This window comes from Melanerpes formicivorus, unplaced genomic scaffold, assembly GCF_026170545.1.
Source record: "Melanerpes formicivorus ecotype bairdi unplaced genomic scaffold, bMelFor1.0.p_v2 SCAF_9, whole genome shotgun sequence".
NCBI classification, from domain to species: domain Eukaryota; kingdom Metazoa; phylum Chordata; class Aves; order Piciformes; family Picidae; genus Melanerpes; species Melanerpes formicivorus.
The window spans coordinates 15,932,240-15,952,440 of NW_027142361.1; the positions used below are offsets into that span (position 1 = coordinate 15,932,240).

Sequence of the window (20,201 nt, forward strand, 5' to 3'; positions counted from 1 at the left end):
TTCTTTTCTTTCTTTCTTGCTTTTATCTTTGATTGACGGGATGGTGTGAGAGACTAAAAGTTGGCTCTCCTGGTGTGACTCAACAAAGATAAAATCACTTGCTGCTTCCCTGAGAGAATAGCTGATATGTGTTGGGCAGAGCCACTGGAAGGAAGGTGCAAAGAATCCTGTCTACCAATCCTGGATGCAAATCAGCTTGTGATTGCATTGTGATAACACTGGACTACAACAATAGACCCAAGGACCCAGCCATCACGCCTTTAGGGCAAGATAATCTCCACCCATCAAGTACCCTGGGAAGGGTGACACAATGGTTTTTACCACCTGTTTCCTGATGTGTAAGGAGTGTGGGGGGCTTGTCTGGATGGAGACAGAGGAGGCGGAGGCCCCCCCCCCCCCCATCCAGAACCTTGCCCAAACACACAGAAATACACAGAAAGATTTCCGGGGGAACGATACCTGGACATTTACCTAAGGATTATTTCCTTGCCCCTGGAGTTCCTGAGGGACAATACTTGGATACATACCTAAGGACTAAAACCTGTATAAAAAGACCTGAGTGACACTGTCAAAGCAGAAGAAAGAAGATGGCACCACACGCTGGAACATCACGGGGCAACACAACGCATCTTGGACTCTCTCCACCCCTGACCGTTGGTAATATAATGTCTTTCCGACTTTCTCCTTTTATCTCTCTCTCTCCCTCACTCTAATTCCTTCCCTCTTCTCCCTCTCTCTCTCCCTCTCCATTTTCTCCCTCTCCCCTTCTTATTTCCACTTTGTTTATGTAATAAATAGTCTAGCTGTTGATATTTTGGCCTCGTTTGTGCCTCTAATTTCACAACACGGGAATATTTAAAAGAACTGTGTCTCCGGACTGAGACACATGTCAAACCTAAACCTTCCCTGGCACAACTTGAAGCCATTTCCTCTTGTCCTTTTGGGTGTTCCTTGGGAGAAGACACTGACCCCCATCTCAGTACAACCTCCTTTCAGGTAGTTGTAGAAAGCCTCCTCTTCTCCAGGCTAAACAACTCCAGTTCCCTCAGCCTCTCCTCACAAGGCTTGTGCTCTAGACCCTTCATCAGATTCCTTGCCATTTTCTCAACATGGTCCAGCACCTCAATGTCATTCTTGGATTGAAGGGCCCAAAACTGCAACCAGTATTTGAGCTGCAACCTCACCAGTGCCCAGTACAAGTTGATAATCCTTGCCCTAGCCCTTGCTGATCCAAGCCAGAATGCTGTTGGCCTTCTTGGCCACCTGGGCACACTGCCAGCTCATCTTCAGCTGGCTGTTGACCAACACCTCCAGCTCCTTTCCTGCTGGGCATTTTCCAGCCACTCTTTCCCCAGCCTGGAGCATTGTGTGGGGTCATAATTTCAGCTGCAGGAAGTCAGATGAGGAGTAAACTCTGCTGAGATGTCTCCAGCAGAGGTGTCAACCACATTGCTCCTACCAGGCAACACCGCCATTTGTAAAGGACAGGACCATTCTCATGATATGAGGTCCTGCACCACATCAGTGTCCTCTGAACCCTGGGGACAACAGCTCCTCTGGAGCTAGGACTCCCCAGCAATGCTGGGTCATTACCTGTGGTGTCTTGCTTGGTCACAAAGGATTCAGAAGGGGTGACGGCCGCCGGCCGAGGTAATCGTCTTGCAATGCATATCAGACATGACTGGAAATCTGCCCAAGCAGGAGGAGAAGACAGGGCCAGGAAGATGAGAATCAGACATTACAATCACCATTCAACAGTTTCATTAAAATACTACCACCAGGCTTGATGGTCATGTCCTACCCTGGCGGTGTTCACCTCAAGCAACCCTCTGGCCCTTCAAAGCAAATAGGCTCTGTCTAAACTCTCATAAAATATGCTGGAATAGAAGTTTCCAGGGCTTGGAGAAATTAATTGTAAAGGCTCCTCAGATCTGCCAGCACGGTGCAATAAAAGTCAGCACTGAAACCCAGCAACTCTCAGCTTCAGGCAAAGTCTTTGGTCATAAAATACCATAATTTATTCCTTCCAGTCATGATCTCCTGTGCAAACTGCAGTGGATTAATCCAGCTAATGCACAGGGAAAGAATGGCTGGGACACAGCAAGGAGAGTTAGGGCAGGAGAGCAGCAGCTCCCACAGTGCTGATGGAACCCTGTCCTGAGATCTGCCTGCAGGGAGCTGGTTCAGTCCCAAAAAGTGCAGGCAGCACCGTGGTCTGGCAGCAGTGAAGGCACAAGCTGGGGTGGCAGGCACCCACATCACTTCTCTGGAAGGTCCTGCAGCCGCTGGGCTTTGGTGGGTAATAAAATATTGCTTCTCCCTTAAGGAATACCAACTGTGAGTAGCCCCAGAGGGCCAGGGACCTGGGCTGGCTGGAGAGCATCAGCTCAGAAAGTAAGAGGGAGTGAGAAGCTGCAGGGAACTTCAGGTATCTCCCCTGTGCTGGGCATTGTCTGTACCAGGCCAGGAATAACCCATCCCACCAGACAGCCCTGTGAGCTGGTGGATGGTCATCCTCCTGCCCACACTGCCCTTACCACTCTAGTCCTCCTCCTGCCTGCACTGCTATCCCCCACCCTAGTCTTCCTCCTGTTTGCCCTGACCACCTTGGTCCTTCTCCTCCCTGCACTGCCACCCCCACCCTGTTCCTTCTCCTGCTTGCACTGCTGTCCCCACCCCAGTTCTCCTCCTGCCTGCTCTACTATCCCCACCCCAGTCCTTCTCCTACTCGCACTGCTATCCCTACCCCAGTCCTCCTCCTGCCAGCTCTACTATCCCCACTCCAGTCCTTTTCCTGCCTGCACTGCTGTTCTCCTCTTGCTTGCCCTGACCACCTTGGTCCTCCTCCTCCCTGCACTGCCATCCCCATCCTATTCCTTCTCCTGCCTGCACTGCTGTTAGCCTATCCCATTCCTCCTGCCTGCACTTCCATCTCCATCTCAGTCCTCCTCCTCCCTGCACTGCTATCCCTGCACTGGTCCTCCTGCCTGCATTGCAGCCCCCACCCCACTCCTCCTGCCTGCCTTATCCTTCCCACTCTGAATGCAGGAGCAGAAGCTGAGGATGCTGTCCCCTACCTTCTCCTTCCTCCTTGAAGGACTTGGGCTGGGAGACAGTGAAGCACTGCATGACCTCATAGCGTTGCTGAGCCTCCTGGTTCTCAGCGCCAGGCTCATCTGGTGGCCGGATCAGCATCCTGCAGCTGAAGGTGTGACTGTTGCGCCTGGTTGCTTCTTGAGGCCAAGGAACTCCATTTACTGTGGATGGAGGAAGGAGCAGAAGACTTGGTAAGAGCTGCACCATGCACATATCCCACTTGACTTCATAGAATCACACAGTATTCTGAGCAAGAAGGGACCTTTAAAGGTCATCAGGTCCAATCCCCCTGCAGCCAGCAGAGACATCTTCAACTAGAGCAGGATGCTCAGAGCCCTGTTCCAACCTGGGATGAGGTGCATCTAACACCTCTCTGGGCCACCTGGGACAATGTTTCACCACCCCCAGCATAAACAATTTCTTCCTTATCTCTGATCTAAATCTCCCCTCTTATAGTTTAACACCATCACTCCTTGTCCTGTCACAACAGGTCCTGATAAAAAGTCTGTCCCCAGCTTTCCTCTAGCCCCTGGAAGGCTTCAAGATGGACTCTGTGGATCCTTCTTTTCTCTAGGCTGAACAACCCCAACTCTCTCAGGCTGTCCTCACAGGCTGTGGCCTCTCCTGGACCTGCTCCAACAGGTACATGTCTCACCTGTGATGAGGACCCCAATACCACAGATGGGATCTCACCAGAGCAGAGCAGAGGAGTAGAATTCCCTCCCTCGACCTGCTGGCCACACTGCTTTGGGTGCAGCCCAGGATGCAGGTAGCTTCTGTGCTGTGAGTGCACATTGCCAGTTCCTGTCCAGGTTTCCACCCATCAGCAGCCCCAAGTCCTTCTCCACAGGGCTGCTCTCCATCCCTTCATCCCACAGCCTGGGCTGATACTGGGGCTGCCTCGACTCAGGTGCAGACCTTGCACTTGGTTGTGTTGGACTTCCCAAGGACCTCTAGGACAAGGGGACAGAAGGAAAAGCAATGGCCTGGGAGAAGGAAGCAGCTCTCTGATGAGGCCAGGCATGAGCCAAGAGCACAGCCAGGGTCAGAGCTGTCTTTGCCAGCCCCCTGGGCCTCCTTTGGACCTGCTGAAGTCCCTGAGCCCTGGTGCACACTCCTACCCAGGCCCTAGGAGCAGCTGAGACCAGCACATTGACATGAGAGAACTCTCATTGACACTAATGAACTACTCCTTACATCGCTGGTAGGTGCTATCATCTCCATCTTACGAGCAGGGAAACTGAGGCATGAGGTTTCTAAGACACTTCCAGAGCCTGGGAGGGCTCCTGCCTCTTGCTGTTGTGCTTGAATTCCCAGCAAAAGTGATGCTCATGGGACTGTTCCAACAAGTCCAGCTCAGCATCTCCATAGAACTGTGGGGTGTTTTACCTTTGCTTCCTCCCCATTTCCAGGGTAAGTGAGCAGTGACACCTGGGACTGCAGCAGCAAAACCCTTCCCCTTTGATGTATTTTCTCTAACCAGGCTTTTCCAAAAGCCTCTGGGCACCAGTAGGCTGATATTTTTTATCTTTGTGGATATTTATATTCAACCCAAGTGATTTTGCCACCAGCAGATGATGAAGCTTTCATGTAACTTGATCTCCAAGAAGAGCTGAGGGGCTTGTAAGACTCAAGGAAAGAGAAAATATCCAGCCTTAAAATGGGTAACCACAGGGAAAAGATGATGCCTGAAGCTCTGTAGGTGTGTGCTCATAGACTTAGGTGGTTAAGACATCATTGTATTTATCCAGAAGGAAGACAAGTGTGAATTTCAACAAAACACATCATTTGAAGTCAAGCTACTTGGAAAAGGCTCATCTGCCCCTGTGTTTCTCCAAAGGTGTGACTAGATGAAGGATCAGTGATGCCTCACCCACCTCATCCACCCAGAGTATGTTCATTTCCAGTCAATGAATAAAACCTCCTTCTTCAGTTGCTTCAAATACTCCACAAGTGCCTTCACCACGCAATGCTTGATGTCTCCAGAGGTCCCTTCCAACCCCTACCACTCTGTGATTCTGTGATGCTTCCTCCCACCCTCACAACGACTCATTTTCCTGGCACGGGGAACAACCACCAGCTCATTGCTTGCACCGTGATCTCTTTTCACATGCCAAGATGTGGCACATATCCATGCCAGACACTTGGGCTCTGAAATCAGTTGGGGACAACCCTTCTCTAGCTAGGAGGACAACCTAAATGAGCTGGGATAGGCCCAGTCTCTCTAAACAAAACATCTCAAAGTTCTCCTCCTTGTTTTCCTAAAGCTGCTATGTGTCCCCCTCACTTTAGGCAGATGAGTCAGGTCTGCCACCCACAAGCCAAAGGCAAAGGAGAAAATTGTCTTAGAAGATAAAGACGTAGGGAAGGTGACCTGAATGCTTTTATCCACCATCTGCTTACTAAAAAATAAAATACTGGTATCTCACCAAATCCAGGCGTGATGGGGGCTGGAAGGAACCTCTGGAGATCACAGAGTCCAAAACCCCCCTGCTAAAGCAGGGTCACCCAGAGCAGGTTTCCCAGGATCATGCCTTGGCAGGTTTGGAATCTCTGCAGAGAAGGAGACTCCACAACCTGTCTGGGCAGCCTCTTCCAAGGCTCTGGCATCCTTACAGGAAAGTTTTCCCTCCTGTTCAGATGGAACCTCCTGCATTCCAGTTTGTGGCTACTGTCCCTTGCCCTGTTGCTGGGCACCGCTGAAAAGAGTCTGGGCCCATGGTGTTGCCTCCTGCCCTTTAGATCTTGATGAGCATTAAGCACACCCTCTCTCTGTTCTTCTCCAGGCTAAACATCTGTAATGGGTTGGGGCAGACCCCCTCCCCACCACGCGCAGAAATAATGACTCAAACAAACGGATTGCAAAGGTGATGGAAAGTTTAAATAGAACGGTGAGTGCGTGCAGGAAAAAAAAACTAGAAATACAGTGACAAGAGAGAGAGAGACCCAAAAACAGACCCAGAGAAATCCCATCCCCACCTGGGGGTGCACCCAAACCCCCAGGGCTCCTCCTTCCCCCCCCCCCCCCCCTGCTAGGCTAGTCTCAGCTGGCCAGATCTGAGACTGCCCATCCCCCCGTGGCCTTGGGCCTAACCAGGCCCATGGCCGGGAGATCTCCCCCCCCAATTACCAGGTGGCGAGGAGGAAGGAAAGAGGAAGTGCCAGACCCCGCCGTGAGACTTATAGTGGTGCAAGGGATCATGGTAGGAAATAACCTAATTTCCTGTGTCCACCCACTGGGCTGGACTTCTGGACACAGGAAACACCCCTGTAGCAGAGGGCAGCCAGCCCAAACTACGACAACATCCCAGGTCTCTCAGCCTTTCCTCCTTAGAGAAATTCTCCAGTCCCTTCAGCATCTCTGTAGCCTCTCTTGGACTCTCTCCAGTAGTTCCTTGTTTCTTTTGAACTGGGCAGGCTAGAACTGGACCCAGGACCCCAGATATGGCCTCACTATGGCAGTGTAGCAGGGCAGGCAAACCTCCCTCAACCTGATGGCCCCAAGGATCTTCATGCACCCCAGGAGACCATTGGCCTTCTTGGCCATAGTGGCACATTGTTGCCTCTTGGTGAACTCATCCACCAGCACTCCCAGGTCCTTCTCTGTGAAGCTGCTTTCCATCAGGTCAACCCCTAACCTGTACTGGTGCATGAGGTTATTCCTGCTGAGACTCAGGACCCTACACTCACCCTTATTGAACTTCATGAAGTTCCTCTTTGGCCAACTCAGCCTGTCCAGGTCTCACTGAATGGCAACACAGCCTGATGGGGTGTCAGCCACCCCTCCCAGCAAAATTTTACTGGGCAAAGGTTTATGGATTGTTACCTGGCTTGAGTCTCTCTCTCAGTTTGCCAGTAAACAACAATAGAAACAACGAGAGCCACAACATCCAGCCTGAGCCCAGCTAGACTGAATAATGCAGAGCAGCTCTTCTGACAGCCCTGTCCAACCAGCAGCTGATAGAAAACTGACTTCAAGGGTTTCTTACCTAGAGATTTTGGCAACAAGTTCTTGACAAACTCAGCGTGATCCCCCACGTGCAGGATGCTGTAGACACTGGTGTTCATCAGCTCCTCCTGGTTGTAACCCAGGTAGCTGGTCACGTTCTCGGAGACGAAGACGATCCTCCCTTCGCGGTTCACAACGAAGAAGAAGCCATCCAGGGCCTGGAAGGGGAAAAAACCAGGGCAGTGTGTAGTGATGTGTCCCAGAGCAAGGCAGGGTGCAATGTTTGACTGCCTCTTGCACCTTGGCTTCATCCTCACTCTGTATTATAGCAGTGATCAAATGACTCCACGTTTGCTTAAACATAGAATCTCAGAATGGTTTGGATGGGAAGAACCCTTGAAGGTCATCTAACCCAATTCCCCCTGCAGTCAGCATCTTCAACCAGATCAGGATGCTCAGAGTCCCATACAGCCTGGGATGGGGCTTCTACCACCTCTCTGGGAAACCTGGGCCAGGGTCTCACCACCATCACCAAAATAATATTCTCTTTCTCTCTAGTCTGAATCTCCTACCTGTTAGTTTAAAACCATCACCCCTTGTCCTGTCACAACTGGTCCTGCTAAAAAGTCTGTCCCCAGCTTTCTTACAGGCTTCTTTAAATACTGGAAGGCTTCAAGAAGGCCTCTTTGAAGTCGCCTTTTCTCCAGGCTGAACAACCCCAACTCTTTCATCCTGTCCTCAAGGCAGAGGGGTTCCAGCCTTTGTATTATTTTTGTGGCCTCCTCTGGGCCTGTTCCAACAGGTCCATGTCTCTTCTGTGATGAGGACCCCAGAGTTGAACCCAACACTGAAGGTGGGGTCTCACCAGAACAGAGGGGCAGAATCCCTTCCCTCAACCTGCTGGCCACACTGCTTTGGATGCAGCCCAGGATGCAGTTGGCACACTTCCAGGTCATGTCCAGCTTTTCCCCCACCAGTCCATCTCTCCAGGGCTGCTCTCCATCTCTTCATCACCCTGCCTGGGGCAATACTGGAGGTTGTCCTGACCCAGGCACAGGTCCTTACACCTGGCCTTGATGAACCTCAGGAGATTCACATGGACCCACTACTCAAAGCAGTACAGATCCCTCTGGAGGGATCCCATCCCTTGGGTGTGTCAGCTGCACCACTCAGCTTGTTGTCCTCTATAAACTTGCTGAGGGTGCACTCAATCCCACTCTGTCATTGATGAAGATACTAAACAGCACTATCCCAGTACTGAACCCTGACTTGTGACTGGTCTCCATCTGGAAATCAAGCTATTGACCACTGCCCTCTGGATGTCACCCATCCATCCCATCCCTCATCCACCAAACAGTCTATCTATGGAATTGTAGTGGTGTGATGCTTTAGCCCACACGCACCACAGGAATCTATATCTCTAGTCTGCAACCTCCTCTACTGAGGACATCCCTGACACTAAGAACCGTGCCAGGGGAGGAGAAACAATCCTTTCCCAAGGGTCAGAGCAGTCAGGAAGCCTCTAATTTGGCCAACTGCTGAAATTAAGAATCTGCCTGATTTGCTTAATTACAGCCCAGGAACGACAGAGCCTTTTTGGCGTGCAGAGGGCAGGGGTTTGTCATGCAAGTGGCACATCAGCCCTGCCATCAAATGCAGGACAACAGGCGTGACTCAGACCCACCCATACAACATGGGGAAAGCTGCTTATTTTAATGAGGACATCACCAAGGTTTTTAATTCACTGCCATGGTGTGGAGAGGAGAATGCTTTCTGGTGCTGCAAAGAGCTCAGAGCTGCAGAGTCCTTCTGAGGAGCCCTTGAGCAGGCAAATCGCCACTTTACGCACTCCCAAGCGTGGGTCACCTAAAATGTTTCATCTAGGTGGTATCTCCTTTTTCTGGAGTCTCATTCCTACTTATCCTTCTCATCAACAGCAAGCTCTAGGGGACCATGATCCTGCAACTAGACAGGCTCACAGTATCATAGAATTGTTGTGGTGAGAAGAGACCTTTAAGATCATTGAGTCCAACTATTAACCCAGCACTGCCAAGTTGACCACTAAACCATGTCCCTCAGCACCACATCCCCTTGTCTTTTCAATCCCTCCAGGGATGGTGACTCCACCACTTCCCTAGGCAGCCTGTTCCAGGGCTTGACAACCCTTTAGGGTAGGAAATTCTTCCTCATGTCCAACCTAAACCAACTCTGGAACAGTTGTCGGTCAGTCTTGCAGGGGAGGGGGATAGGGAGGGATTGGAACTGTTGTGGGGATCAGTGAGTTTTGAGAAGGGGGGCAGAGGGAGGGATTACATCTGTTCTAGGGATCAGATGGTTATGGGAACTGTTTTGTTCTCCATTTTCTCATTAGAATTCCTTTAACCAGAAACTCTCCCTGCCTGCATGGCATGGGGAAGGAGTGCAGGAGCTACCAGGAACTGGCACCACAGAGATGTAAAAGCACAACAGACACCCAAATCAGATCCAACAAGCCCTGAAGGGCACCAAGCCATCCTCAGGCTTTAGGCACCCTGAGCTGTGAGGGCATTCATAGAGGATGACTCCCCTGGGGAACAGGGGAAACAGCCCCTTGGCAAGGGGAGGCAGGAGAGATGGATCTATGCAAGACTCACAGTCACAGCCCCACACATAAAGCAGCACTGACCCCTGCAACTCTGGGAACCTTCCACCCTGGGGCTTTACCTGATCCCAACCCCACCATGTTCCCATGCATACCACTGCAGCCCCACAGAGGGCTCCTCCAGGACACAGGGTCTGACAGCAGGGTGTCCCTCTGCACAGGGTCTCCCAGTCTTAAGCAGAGGTAAGAATGCTGTGGGGCATTGCCTAAAAGGTCTCACAGAAATCCAGGTAGATGACATCCACAGATCTTCCCTTGACCACTGATCACAGAATCACAGAATGATTGATTTGTTTAGATTAGAATAAACACTTGAAGATCATCAAGTCCTACTTAAACTCATGAGAGCAGAGCAGAGGGGCAGAATCCCCTCCCTTGACCTGATACACTTGCTGCTTCAGGTGCAGTCTAGGAGACAGTTGGCTCCTGGGCTGCAAGTGCACATTGCTGGGTCCTGTCCAGCTTTTCATCCACCAGCACCCCCAGGTCCTTCTCTGAAGGGCTGCTCTCAATCCCATCATCCCCCAGACTATACTGACAGTGAGAGGTGCCCCAACCCAGGTGAAGGACTTTGCATTGACCACAACCCTCTGAGCTCTCCCCTCAGCCAGTTCTCAATCCACCTCACTGTCCACTCATCTAACCCACACTTCCTAAGCCTGCCTATGAGGATGCTGTGGGAGATGGTGTTGAAAGCCTTGCTGAAGTCAAGGTAGACAACATCCACTGCTCTCCTCTCATCTATCCATTTGGGTTCTTTGAGCACTGTGGTACTTAAAAAGGGAAAAGAAACAAAAAAAAACTGTAGCAGTAAGAAATCTCTTGTCAAAATTGTTCTGGCAGATTTGCTGTAATTTTCCTTCTTCCCAGCTGTTGCCAAGACAACCAGCCTTCCCACTCTGGGCACCCAAAAAAAAAGGCCCAGCCTGGATAGTAAACCCCACCTAGACCTTTCTCCCCAGGTGATGATGATTTTGGGGTGCAGGGCAGCAGAGAAGGGGCAGAGGAGCTTTGAGGCAGCAGCCAATGGGGGGACAGCTTGCATACCTCCCTGACACCCTTCATTCCTCCAGCAGCAACATTGAGCATTTATCCATGGTTTTAATTGTTTCCATGGAGGGTGCAGAGATACTGGCCAAGGTTGCCCAGAAAAGTGGTAGATGCCCCATCCCTGGAACCACTCCAGGCCAGGCTGGGGGTCTGAGCAACCTGACTTAGTTGAAGATGTCCCTGCTGGGGGTTTAGACTAGATGACTTTTAAAGGTTACTTCCAACTCAAAAGATTCTATGAGTCTGTGGAGGTCTTGTTTGTGTGCACCCACATCTACATGGCTTTGAAACCACTTCAGGGATGGGCACTCCACCACTGCCCTGGGCAGCCTGGTCCAGGCCTTGGCAAAGCTCTCAGGGAAGAAACTCTTTGCCATGTCCAAGTTAAACCTTCCATGTTTGCAACTTGAGGCTGTTTCCTCTTGTCCTTTCTCTTGTTCCTCAGGAGAAGAGACCAACCCCCACTTTGGCCCAACCTCTGAACTCAGGGAGTTGTAGAGAGTGAGAAGGTCTCCCCCAAGCCGCCTTTTCTCCAGGCTCAACAACCCCAGATCCCTCAGCTGCCCCTCACAAGCCTTGTGCTTCACCTGCAGTGCCCTGGCATTGTTCAGTGTGTGTACACAGAAACTGGGAGCCTCTTCCTCTTCCCGCCTTATTTTCCAGAGGACAGGAGGGTTCAAACCTATTCAAAACCACCCACCACATCCTCTAACTCACCTTCAAATAGGGCTGGGGCTTTGGTTTGCTCCCTATTTAGAGGCAGCTCAATATTTAATGCTGCTATTATGAAGATGCCCAGAACAGCTTCAACTTAAGGAAGTCCAAGCTTCATCAGGCTTGGGTAAGACTCATGTTCCAAATCATTTACTGAAGCAAAGGACTAAAATTAGCCTACAGTATCACAGTATCACCAAGGTTGGAAGAGACCTCAAAGATCATTGAGTCCAACTTGTCACCACAGACCTCTTGACTAGACCATGGCACCAAGTGCCACGTCCAATCCCCTCTTGAACACCTCCAGGGATGGTGACTCCATCACCTCCCCGGGCAGCCCATTCCAATGACTAATGACTCTCTCGGTGAAGAACTTTCTCCTCACCTCGAGCCTAAACTTCCCCTGGCACAGATTGAGACTGTGTCCTCTTGTTCTGGTGCTGGTTGCTAGAAAGAAGAGACCAACCCCTTCCCGGCTACAACCACCCTTCAGGTAGCTGTAGAGAGCAATGAGGTCTCCCCTGAGCCTCCTCCTTTCCAGGCTAAACAATTCCAGCTCCCTCAGCCTCTCCCTGTAGGGCTTGTGCTCAAGGCCGCTCATGACTTCCAATGCAGGCCAGGGACACCATCAGGCTTAGAGCATCCCAACTGCTTCCTCCTCTTTATTTCATGTTCTTGGTGCACTGCTTTGCTTTGGGCAGTAACAGGAACCTGGCAACATCATCAACAGTATTTTAGCACCTACCTCCAGAAGCAGAGGTCCCAGAGACTCCTTCTCAATCACCCCTTGGCTGCTGGATGAGATGTCAGACTTCTGGACTTCATCATCAGCTGTTTTCTCTGTAAAAAAGGAAAAGGGATATTTCAGGCAAGAAAAAAAAAAAAAGTAATTTTACTACTGAATTATTAGCAACAATAAACAAAACACTTAGCAGACAGGCAATGGGTGATGCACATGAAAAGACTTCCAGGATTTTAATTTCCTTCCTCAGTCTCGTGAAGACAGAATGTAATTTCTAATTATTTATTAATTATTATAAAAGAAAGGCACTAATTAGATAACAATCTACCACAAACAGGAAGGAAAGCCCCATCATAGGCAGAAGGCTGCAGAAAGAGGCATCCAAAGTCAACATTTTGAAAAGGAAATGGGATATCCAGTGTGACACAAGCTGCAGTATTCCATCTGGAACTTCTCGGACAACGCTTTAAGGAATAACTGCTGGGAGGAATTCACAGAGGATAGGCTGTGCCAGAGGAAACCTGCCAGAGAAAAGAAGAGCAGCTCCTGCCACTGATCACAGAATCCCAGCATGAAGGGGTCTGGAAGGAACCTCTGGGGATCATCTAGACCAACACACCTGCTAAAGCAGTCACTGAGATGTTGGTTGACAGCTGGCTGAAGATGAGCCAGCAGTGTGCTCAGGTGGCCAAGAAGGTGACAGCATCCTGGCTTGGATCAGCAACAGAGTGGCCAGCAGGACTAGGGCTGGGATTGCCCCCTATGCTGAACACTGATGAGGCTGCACCTTGAAAAGGGGATCAGTTTTGGGCCCCTCACTCCAAGAAGCACACTGAGGCGCTGCAGCATGTCCAAAGCTGGGCAATGAAGTGCCCTTCTAGATGACCTTTAAAGGTCCTTCCCACCCAAACCATTTCATGCTTCAATGCTTTCTCAGGATAAATATCCATTAAGCTTGAACAGCATTGTGCATCTTGAAGGTGCAAGCCAAGAGCTTTGTAGGATTGCTGGAGGTTTCTAGGACTGCTGGAGGTTTAGTGCTCATCTGTCTTGATACTGCTCTCCATTTCTGATCATCCCAACACCAAGGGAGATAGTTCCCCACCTCATCTGTCAGCAAAAGCTAGATTGCATTTGCTGTTTTGCAGCTCGTCGGACACAAGGTTTATTACTCAGCATCAAATCGTGTTTGCACAACATACAGATGTGTCACTTGAAACTCCTCACCTCTGTGTCCTCCCAGGACTCCTCTGTCTTCCATCTCACTTTGGATGTTTCTCTTTCCTGACTTTGTCCTTCATCCCATGCACTGCTCCTAAAGCAGCTCTGAGAGGAGTGAGACTGGAAGACCATTCGCTTAACGCACGCTCTTGCAGAGGTGGCTGCCGGCTTGCCCCACTGCTTTATGGGGCAACCTCTGCCTACGCTTCCCTCTCACCCAGCAGTTCTTTGCTCTTCAAAAAGTCAATCAACCAAAAATGGCAGTCTCTTCACCTCTGCATGAACAGCCACAAACCAAAAGGCAACACAAACCCCATTTCAAGCAAGTGTGCACAGGTTTTGGATGCTCAAGCAATGGGCTGGCTTCAACTCCATGGTCTCACCTCTGTGCCTGGAAAGATCATGGAGCAGATCCTCCTGGAGTCACTACTGGCTCAGAAGAATAGTGAAGAGGTGATTGGGAACAGTCAGCGTGGCTTTGCCAAGGGCAAATCCTGCCTGACCAACCTGGTTGCCTTCTATGAGCAGGTGACAAAATTAATAGATGAGGGAAGAGCAACTGATGTTGCCTACCTGGACCTGAGCAAAGCCTTCGACACTGTCCCGCACCACATCCTGGTCTCCAAACTGGTGACACATGGGTTTGATGGGTGGACCACTAGATGGATAAGGAACTGGCTTGATGGTCGCACCCAAAGAGAGCAGCCAGGCAGAGAGGGACCTGGGGGTGCTGGTTGATAGTAGGCTTAACATGAGCCTGCAGTGTGCCCAGGCAGCCAGGAGGGCCAATGGCATCCTGGCCTGCATCAAGAACACTGTGGCCAGCAGGAGCAGGGAGGTCATTCTGCCCCTGTACACTGCACTGGTTAGGCCACACCTCGAGTCCTGTGTCCAGTTCTGGGCCCCTCAGTTTAGGAAGGATGTTGACTTGCTGGAACGAGTCCAGAGAAGGGCAACAAAGTTGGTGAGGGGTTTGGAACACAAGCCCTATGAGGAGAGGCTGAGGGAGCTGGGGCTGCTCAGCCTGGAGAAGAGGAGACTCAGGGGTGACCTTATCACTCTCTACAACTACCTGAAGGGAGGTTGTAGACAGGCTGATGATGGTCTCTTCTCCCAGGCACCCAGTACCAGAACAAGAGGACACAGTCTCAGGCTGCGCCAGGGGAGGTTCAGGTTGGATGTTAGGAAGAAGTTCTATACAGAAAGAGTGATTGCGCTATGGAATGGGTTGTCCGGGGAGGTGGTGGAGTCGCCGTCATTGAAGGTGTTCAGAAGGAGACTTGATGGGGTGCTTGGTGCCATGGGTTAGCTGTTTGGGTGGGTTGGATTGGTTGATGGGTTGGACATGATGATCTTGAAGGTCTCTTCCAACCTGGTTTGGTTTATTCTATTCTAAATAAAGGTTTATTCAAAGAGTGGCTGTCAATGGGTCCATGTCCCAGTGGAGGCCAGTGACAAGCGGAGTCCCTCAGGGATCAGTCCTGGGACCTGTCTTATTCAACATCTTTGTGGGTGCCATGGACAGTGGCATTGAGTGCACCCTCAGCAAGTTTGCTGATGACACCAAGCTGTGTGGTGCAGCAGACATGCTGGAGGGAAGGGAGGCCATCCAGAGGGACCTTGACAGGCTGGAGAGGTGGGCACAAGCCAACCTCATGAAGTTCAATAAGAGCAAGTGCAGGGTCCTGTGGCAATGCCAGCGACGAGCAGTGTGAGCAATCTGGCAGTGCAGGCCTAGAGCCTGACATGGTGGTAGGCCATAAATGCAGAATCAGCTAGCAGTGTAGCAAAACAGTGCTGTGCCTGCAGCATGTAACTAAAACAAGACACTGGTAGCTATAAACATGGACAGTTATCTTGGGACAACAGGACATGCACCTGCATCAACAACCTCGTTGTGTTATTAGTAGTTGGACCAATAATCTGTAATAGTGCAATGTGTGGTCACTCATAGGGAACCAATGGAGCTATGCCAATGAGGCACTCCGAGCTTATATAAGTTGTAGCAGTTGCCTTGCTACGCACTTCTTCTTCTGCCTTTCCTGTCTCCTGTTTCTTCTACACTTTACAGTGCTATACTTGCACTACAGGCCTGCTCCATAGGCCTGCACCTCAGGCCTGCACCATCAGCCTGCAACACTGGAACAATAAAGGAACAATACTCAATCACATTGGTCAGCCGTATTGATTCCTATCTCCGTCGTCTACATCTGGCGCCCGAACAGGGACACTTGGTTTCTTTGTCAATACCATCCCTTACATACGGCATTCAATACTAGTTCAGACCTGACTCACAATATGAAGGTAGAAATGTGGATATTTTGGCATTTGACAATGCTAATGAAGAAACTAAACAGGTTCTCAGCATTTTATCAACAGGTGCTACTGCCTCATGACTGCAGGACTACAACGAATGAAGGCATCGACAAGCAGCAATGTATCTAGCCATGGCCATAGAAGCAGTCCTGAAATCATCGTGCCTCTGAGAAACCTAGGTACCTTAAAGTGTCTGACTGTTGGACAGACTCGAAAGGGTCACAAATCTAATAATTTTACTCGAGATCGTCTCAGAAGCTGCTCCTGCAGCGTGAATATACCCCACACGACGACACCAAACCAGGGTCCTTGGACCGCGCCCCCCACCTTCCCCTCCCCCTTCCCCCCCCCCCCCCCCAGCCCCCTCTGGCAGCGCACAGCGGACCTGACAACAGCCGCATATCTCCTTTTGAATCCACAAAGCGTTGTCGAGTTTAACTGGCATGGTCCTTTGGGTCACAGACCCTCTGCTCTGTTAATTGGCAGACGACAGTCTATCTTTAGACAGGGCATTCTTGTAATTCCTGGTTCAATACATTCTGATTATGACTGGGCTATGAAAATTATGCTCTATACCATTGCCTCTCCTGTTAGCACTCTTGTTGGGACAGAAATTGCTCAGCCAATACCATCTCAGTCCCGAGTGCCTAAAACTTCTAACAGAATTCAAGGGCAAGAAGGCTCAGGTTCCACTGATATGCCTAATACCTTATTAGCCCTAAAAATCCAAAAGGGAAAACTGGAACAGATTATATCTGTCAGACACCCTTGTGGACAAATTATACAATTTTCAATTATTATGGATACTGGAGACGATGTCATCATTATACCTAGTCATGTTCTGGAGCCCCTATTACAAGAGGGATGTGGAGGTGCTGGAACGTGTCCAGAGAAGGGCCACAAGGATGATCAGAGGGCTGGAGCACCTCTCCTATGAGGACAGACTGAAGGAGTTGGGGCTGTTCAGTCTGCAGAAGAGAAGGCTCCGAGGTGACCTAATTGTCGCCTTCCAGTATCTGAAAGGGGCCTACAGGAAGGCTGGGGAAGGACTTCTCAGGATCTCAGGTAGTGATAGGACTAGGGGGAATGGAATGAAGCTGGAGGTGGGGAGATTCAGGCTAGATGTGAGGAGGAGGTTCTTCACCATGAGAGTGGTGAAACCCTGGAATGGGTTGTCCAGGGAGGTGGTCGAGGCCCCGTCCCTGGGGGTGTTTAAGAGCAGGCTGGATGAGGCTCTGTCCAGCCTGATCTAGTGTGGGGTGTCCCTGCCCATGGCAGGGGGGTTGGAACTAGATGATCCTTGTGGTCCCTTCCAACCCTGAATGAAACTATGAAACTATGAAACTATAAATGGAATGGTCACTAGTCATTGCTCATGGCAAATGTTGAAGTCGTGTTTAAAAGGTATCCAAACAACCTGGGTTAGCAAAGAGCCAGTGCAATTAGCTTTTAACTACTGCAAATCAATCACTGTAAGACCGTACATGTTAACCCTTCCAGTTGCTCTATTGGGCTGATATGCCTTAAGTCAACTAGGAGCAAAACTTGTTACTGTTCCTTCTTTATAGTGGCTACTAGTCAGCAACCCACCCTCAAATTAAAATGGAAAACACATAATCCAGTATGGGTGGAACAATGGTCGTTCAGACACGATAGGCTTCAAGTCGTTAAGACCCTAATACAGAAACAATAGCAACTAGGTCACACCTTGCTAGCCACCCACCCCTACCCCCACCCCCAGAAAAGGGAGGATTTTCTAGTACTACTCTTGCCAACCAAAGCTCTGCTCTGATTTAAAGTTACAGTGATAATTTCTTCATTTCTGATTGCAATGTCCTTAAGAGATTTGTTATTTAGAGTTTTGCTAAGTTTTCCTGGTAAGCATAATGAATGGTAAGCATTTGGTTTTTACAGATACCTAGTACATAGTAATTGTAGTAAGGTGTAAGTACTTAGTAATGAGTTCACATTGTAAGATTTCTTTTGGTTCGAACCTTCTTAGTTGTGTGCCATGGCATTTCAAAGGAGCTCCATGTAATATAGTTAAGACTTGTAGTAAATAGGTATTCATTTAAAAAAAAAAAGTATTCCTTAGCTAAGGTAATGTCTTTATATTTCCTTCTTAGACATAGACTAGAAAAAAATACAAAAAAATAAAAAAAAAGCAAAAACAAAAAGTTAAACAAAAAAAAAACCCATAGAAATATATAACAAAAGCACAAAAACTCTGGATACAAAACATAGAGTACTAAATAACAGAATAGTAATAAAAAAGAAGAGCAACAATAAAAACAAAATATTAAAAACAAATATTACACAGTGAAAAATCATAAAGATTACTAACACAGAATATCTATTAACAAAAAAAGACATAAGAATTGTTAGCAAAAAAATGAAAATAAGGATTATCAAGACTACTAGATTAAAACAACCAAAAAATTATACAAAGAAAAAGTTGAGAAAATTAAAATGAAAAATGATAATAAAAAAGAATTAATAGAAAAGGTTAAAAAATATAATAAAAAAAAATTAAAATTAAAATAGAAAATAGATTAAATAAAACAAACATGCAAAATAAAAAAGAATTACAATAAAGAATATAAGATAAAAAATAAAATATTAAACACTAGATAAAAAGAAAAAATAGAAATTACAAAAATAAAAGAAATTGAAAAAGAAAAAATTGATTAGAATAACAAATTAAAATACAGATTAAAAAATTACAATAACAAAAGAAAAATTATAATAAAGAAGGTAAAAAAGAAATAAATTAAAAATTACAAAAAGTAAGTTAAAAATAATAATAAAAATTTAAAGAACAAAGAAAAATTAAAATACAAAATAACAAAAATTAATTGAATAAAATTATATCAAAATTAGATTAAAATTAACAAACAAAAAAGTTAACAAAAATAATTAAAAAGTGCAGACAAAAAATATATATATATAATAAAATGCAATGAAGAAAAAAACACATTAAAACAGTATAGAAATAAGTTTAAAAACAAAAATTGAAATTAATTAAAGATTAAACAAAATAACTAGATTAAAAGTCAAAATATTAAACACATCAAAATAATAAATTCACAATAGAAAATAATTAAAAATTAAATAAAATAACAAAAAGAAACAAAATAAATAATAAAAGAAATACATTCAACAGAAAGCGTGAAACAACTCAAGTTAGAATTAAAAAGAGAAAAAAACTATAAAAATAATTTACAAAATCAAAATTGAAATGAAAATAAATTAAAAAATTAAATAAAAACAATTGCAAACGTAAAAAATAACAAAAAACCCCATAAATCCATATAATGAAATCAAACAAAAATGAAATAGATTTATTGAAAGTAGATTTCAAAATATTAAAGAAATGAAGCAAAAAATTAATTACAAATTTAAAAATAGCTCACATTAAAAGCAAACAAAAAACACTCAAAATTAGTTAGAAAATCTGTGGAATCATAGACTCGTGGAATGAGTCAAGGTTGCAAAGGACCACAAGGATCATTTAGTTCCAACCACTGCCATGGGCAGGGACATCTCACACTGGATCAGGCAGGCTAGAGCCTCATCCAGCTTGGTCTTAAATACCTCCAGGCATGGGGCCTCGGCCATCTCCCTGGGCAACCCATTCCAGGGCTTCACCACTTTCACAGTGAAGAATTTCTTCTTCACATCCAGCCTGAATCTTCCCATCCCCAGCCTTTATTAGAATAAACCTTTATTAGAATAAACCAAACCAGGTTGGAAGAGACCTTCAAGATCATCGTGTCCAACCCATCAACCAATCCAACCCACCCAAACAGCTAACCCATGGCACCAAGCACCCCATCAAGTCTCCTTCTGAACACCCTCAATGACGGCGACTCCACCACCTCCCCGGGCAACCCGTTCCATAGCGCAATCACTCTTTCTGTATAGAACTTCTTCCTAACATCCAACCTGAACCTCCCCTGGCGCAGCTTGAGACTGTGTCCTCTTGTTCTGGTACTGGGTGCCTGGGAGAAGAGACCATCATCAGCCTGTCTACAACCTCCCTTCAGGTAGTTGTAGAGAGTGATAAGGTCACCCCTAAGTCTCCTCTTCTCCAGGCTAAGCAGCCCCAGCTCCCTCAGCCTCTCCTCATAGGGCTTGTGTTCCAAACCCCTCACCAACTTTGTTGCTCTTCTCTGGACTCGTTCCAGCAAGTCAACATCCTTCCTAAACTGAGGGGCCCAGAACTGGACACAGTACTCGAGGTGTGGCCTAACCAGTGCAGTGTACAGGGGCAGAATGACCTCCCTGCTCCTGCTGGCCACACTGTTCTTGATGCAGGCCAGGATGCCATTGGCCCTCTTGGCTGCCTGGGCACACTGCAGGCTCATGTTAAGCCTACCATCAACCAGCACCCCCAGATCCCTCTCTGCCTGGCTGCTCTCTAGCCACTCTGACCCCAGCCTGTAGCACTGCATGGGGTTGTTGTGGCCAAT

General features: G+C 47.9%; 1 protein-coding gene across 8 annotated transcripts in view; it reads right to left on the bottom strand.

Annotated features, from left to right (window-relative positions):
- Positions 1 to 20,201, bottom strand: part of NCOA1 (nuclear receptor coactivator 1) — a 411,243-nt gene that overhangs the window by 62,392 nt on the left and 328,650 nt on the right. For all 8 annotated transcript variants that reach the window (XM_068143160.1, XM_068143159.1, XM_068143155.1 and 5 more), the window contains 4 exons: positions 12,196 to 12,290; positions 7,086 to 7,263; positions 3,078 to 3,257; positions 1,594 to 1,689 (listed from right to left, as the gene is read on the bottom strand). In XM_068143160.1, coding sequence (XP_067999261.1) covers positions 1,594 to 1,689; positions 3,078 to 3,257; positions 7,086 to 7,263; positions 12,196 to 12,290 — 549 coding nt within the window. The remainder of the gene's footprint in view (positions 1 to 1,593; positions 1,690 to 3,077; positions 3,258 to 7,085; positions 7,264 to 12,195; positions 12,291 to 20,201) is intronic.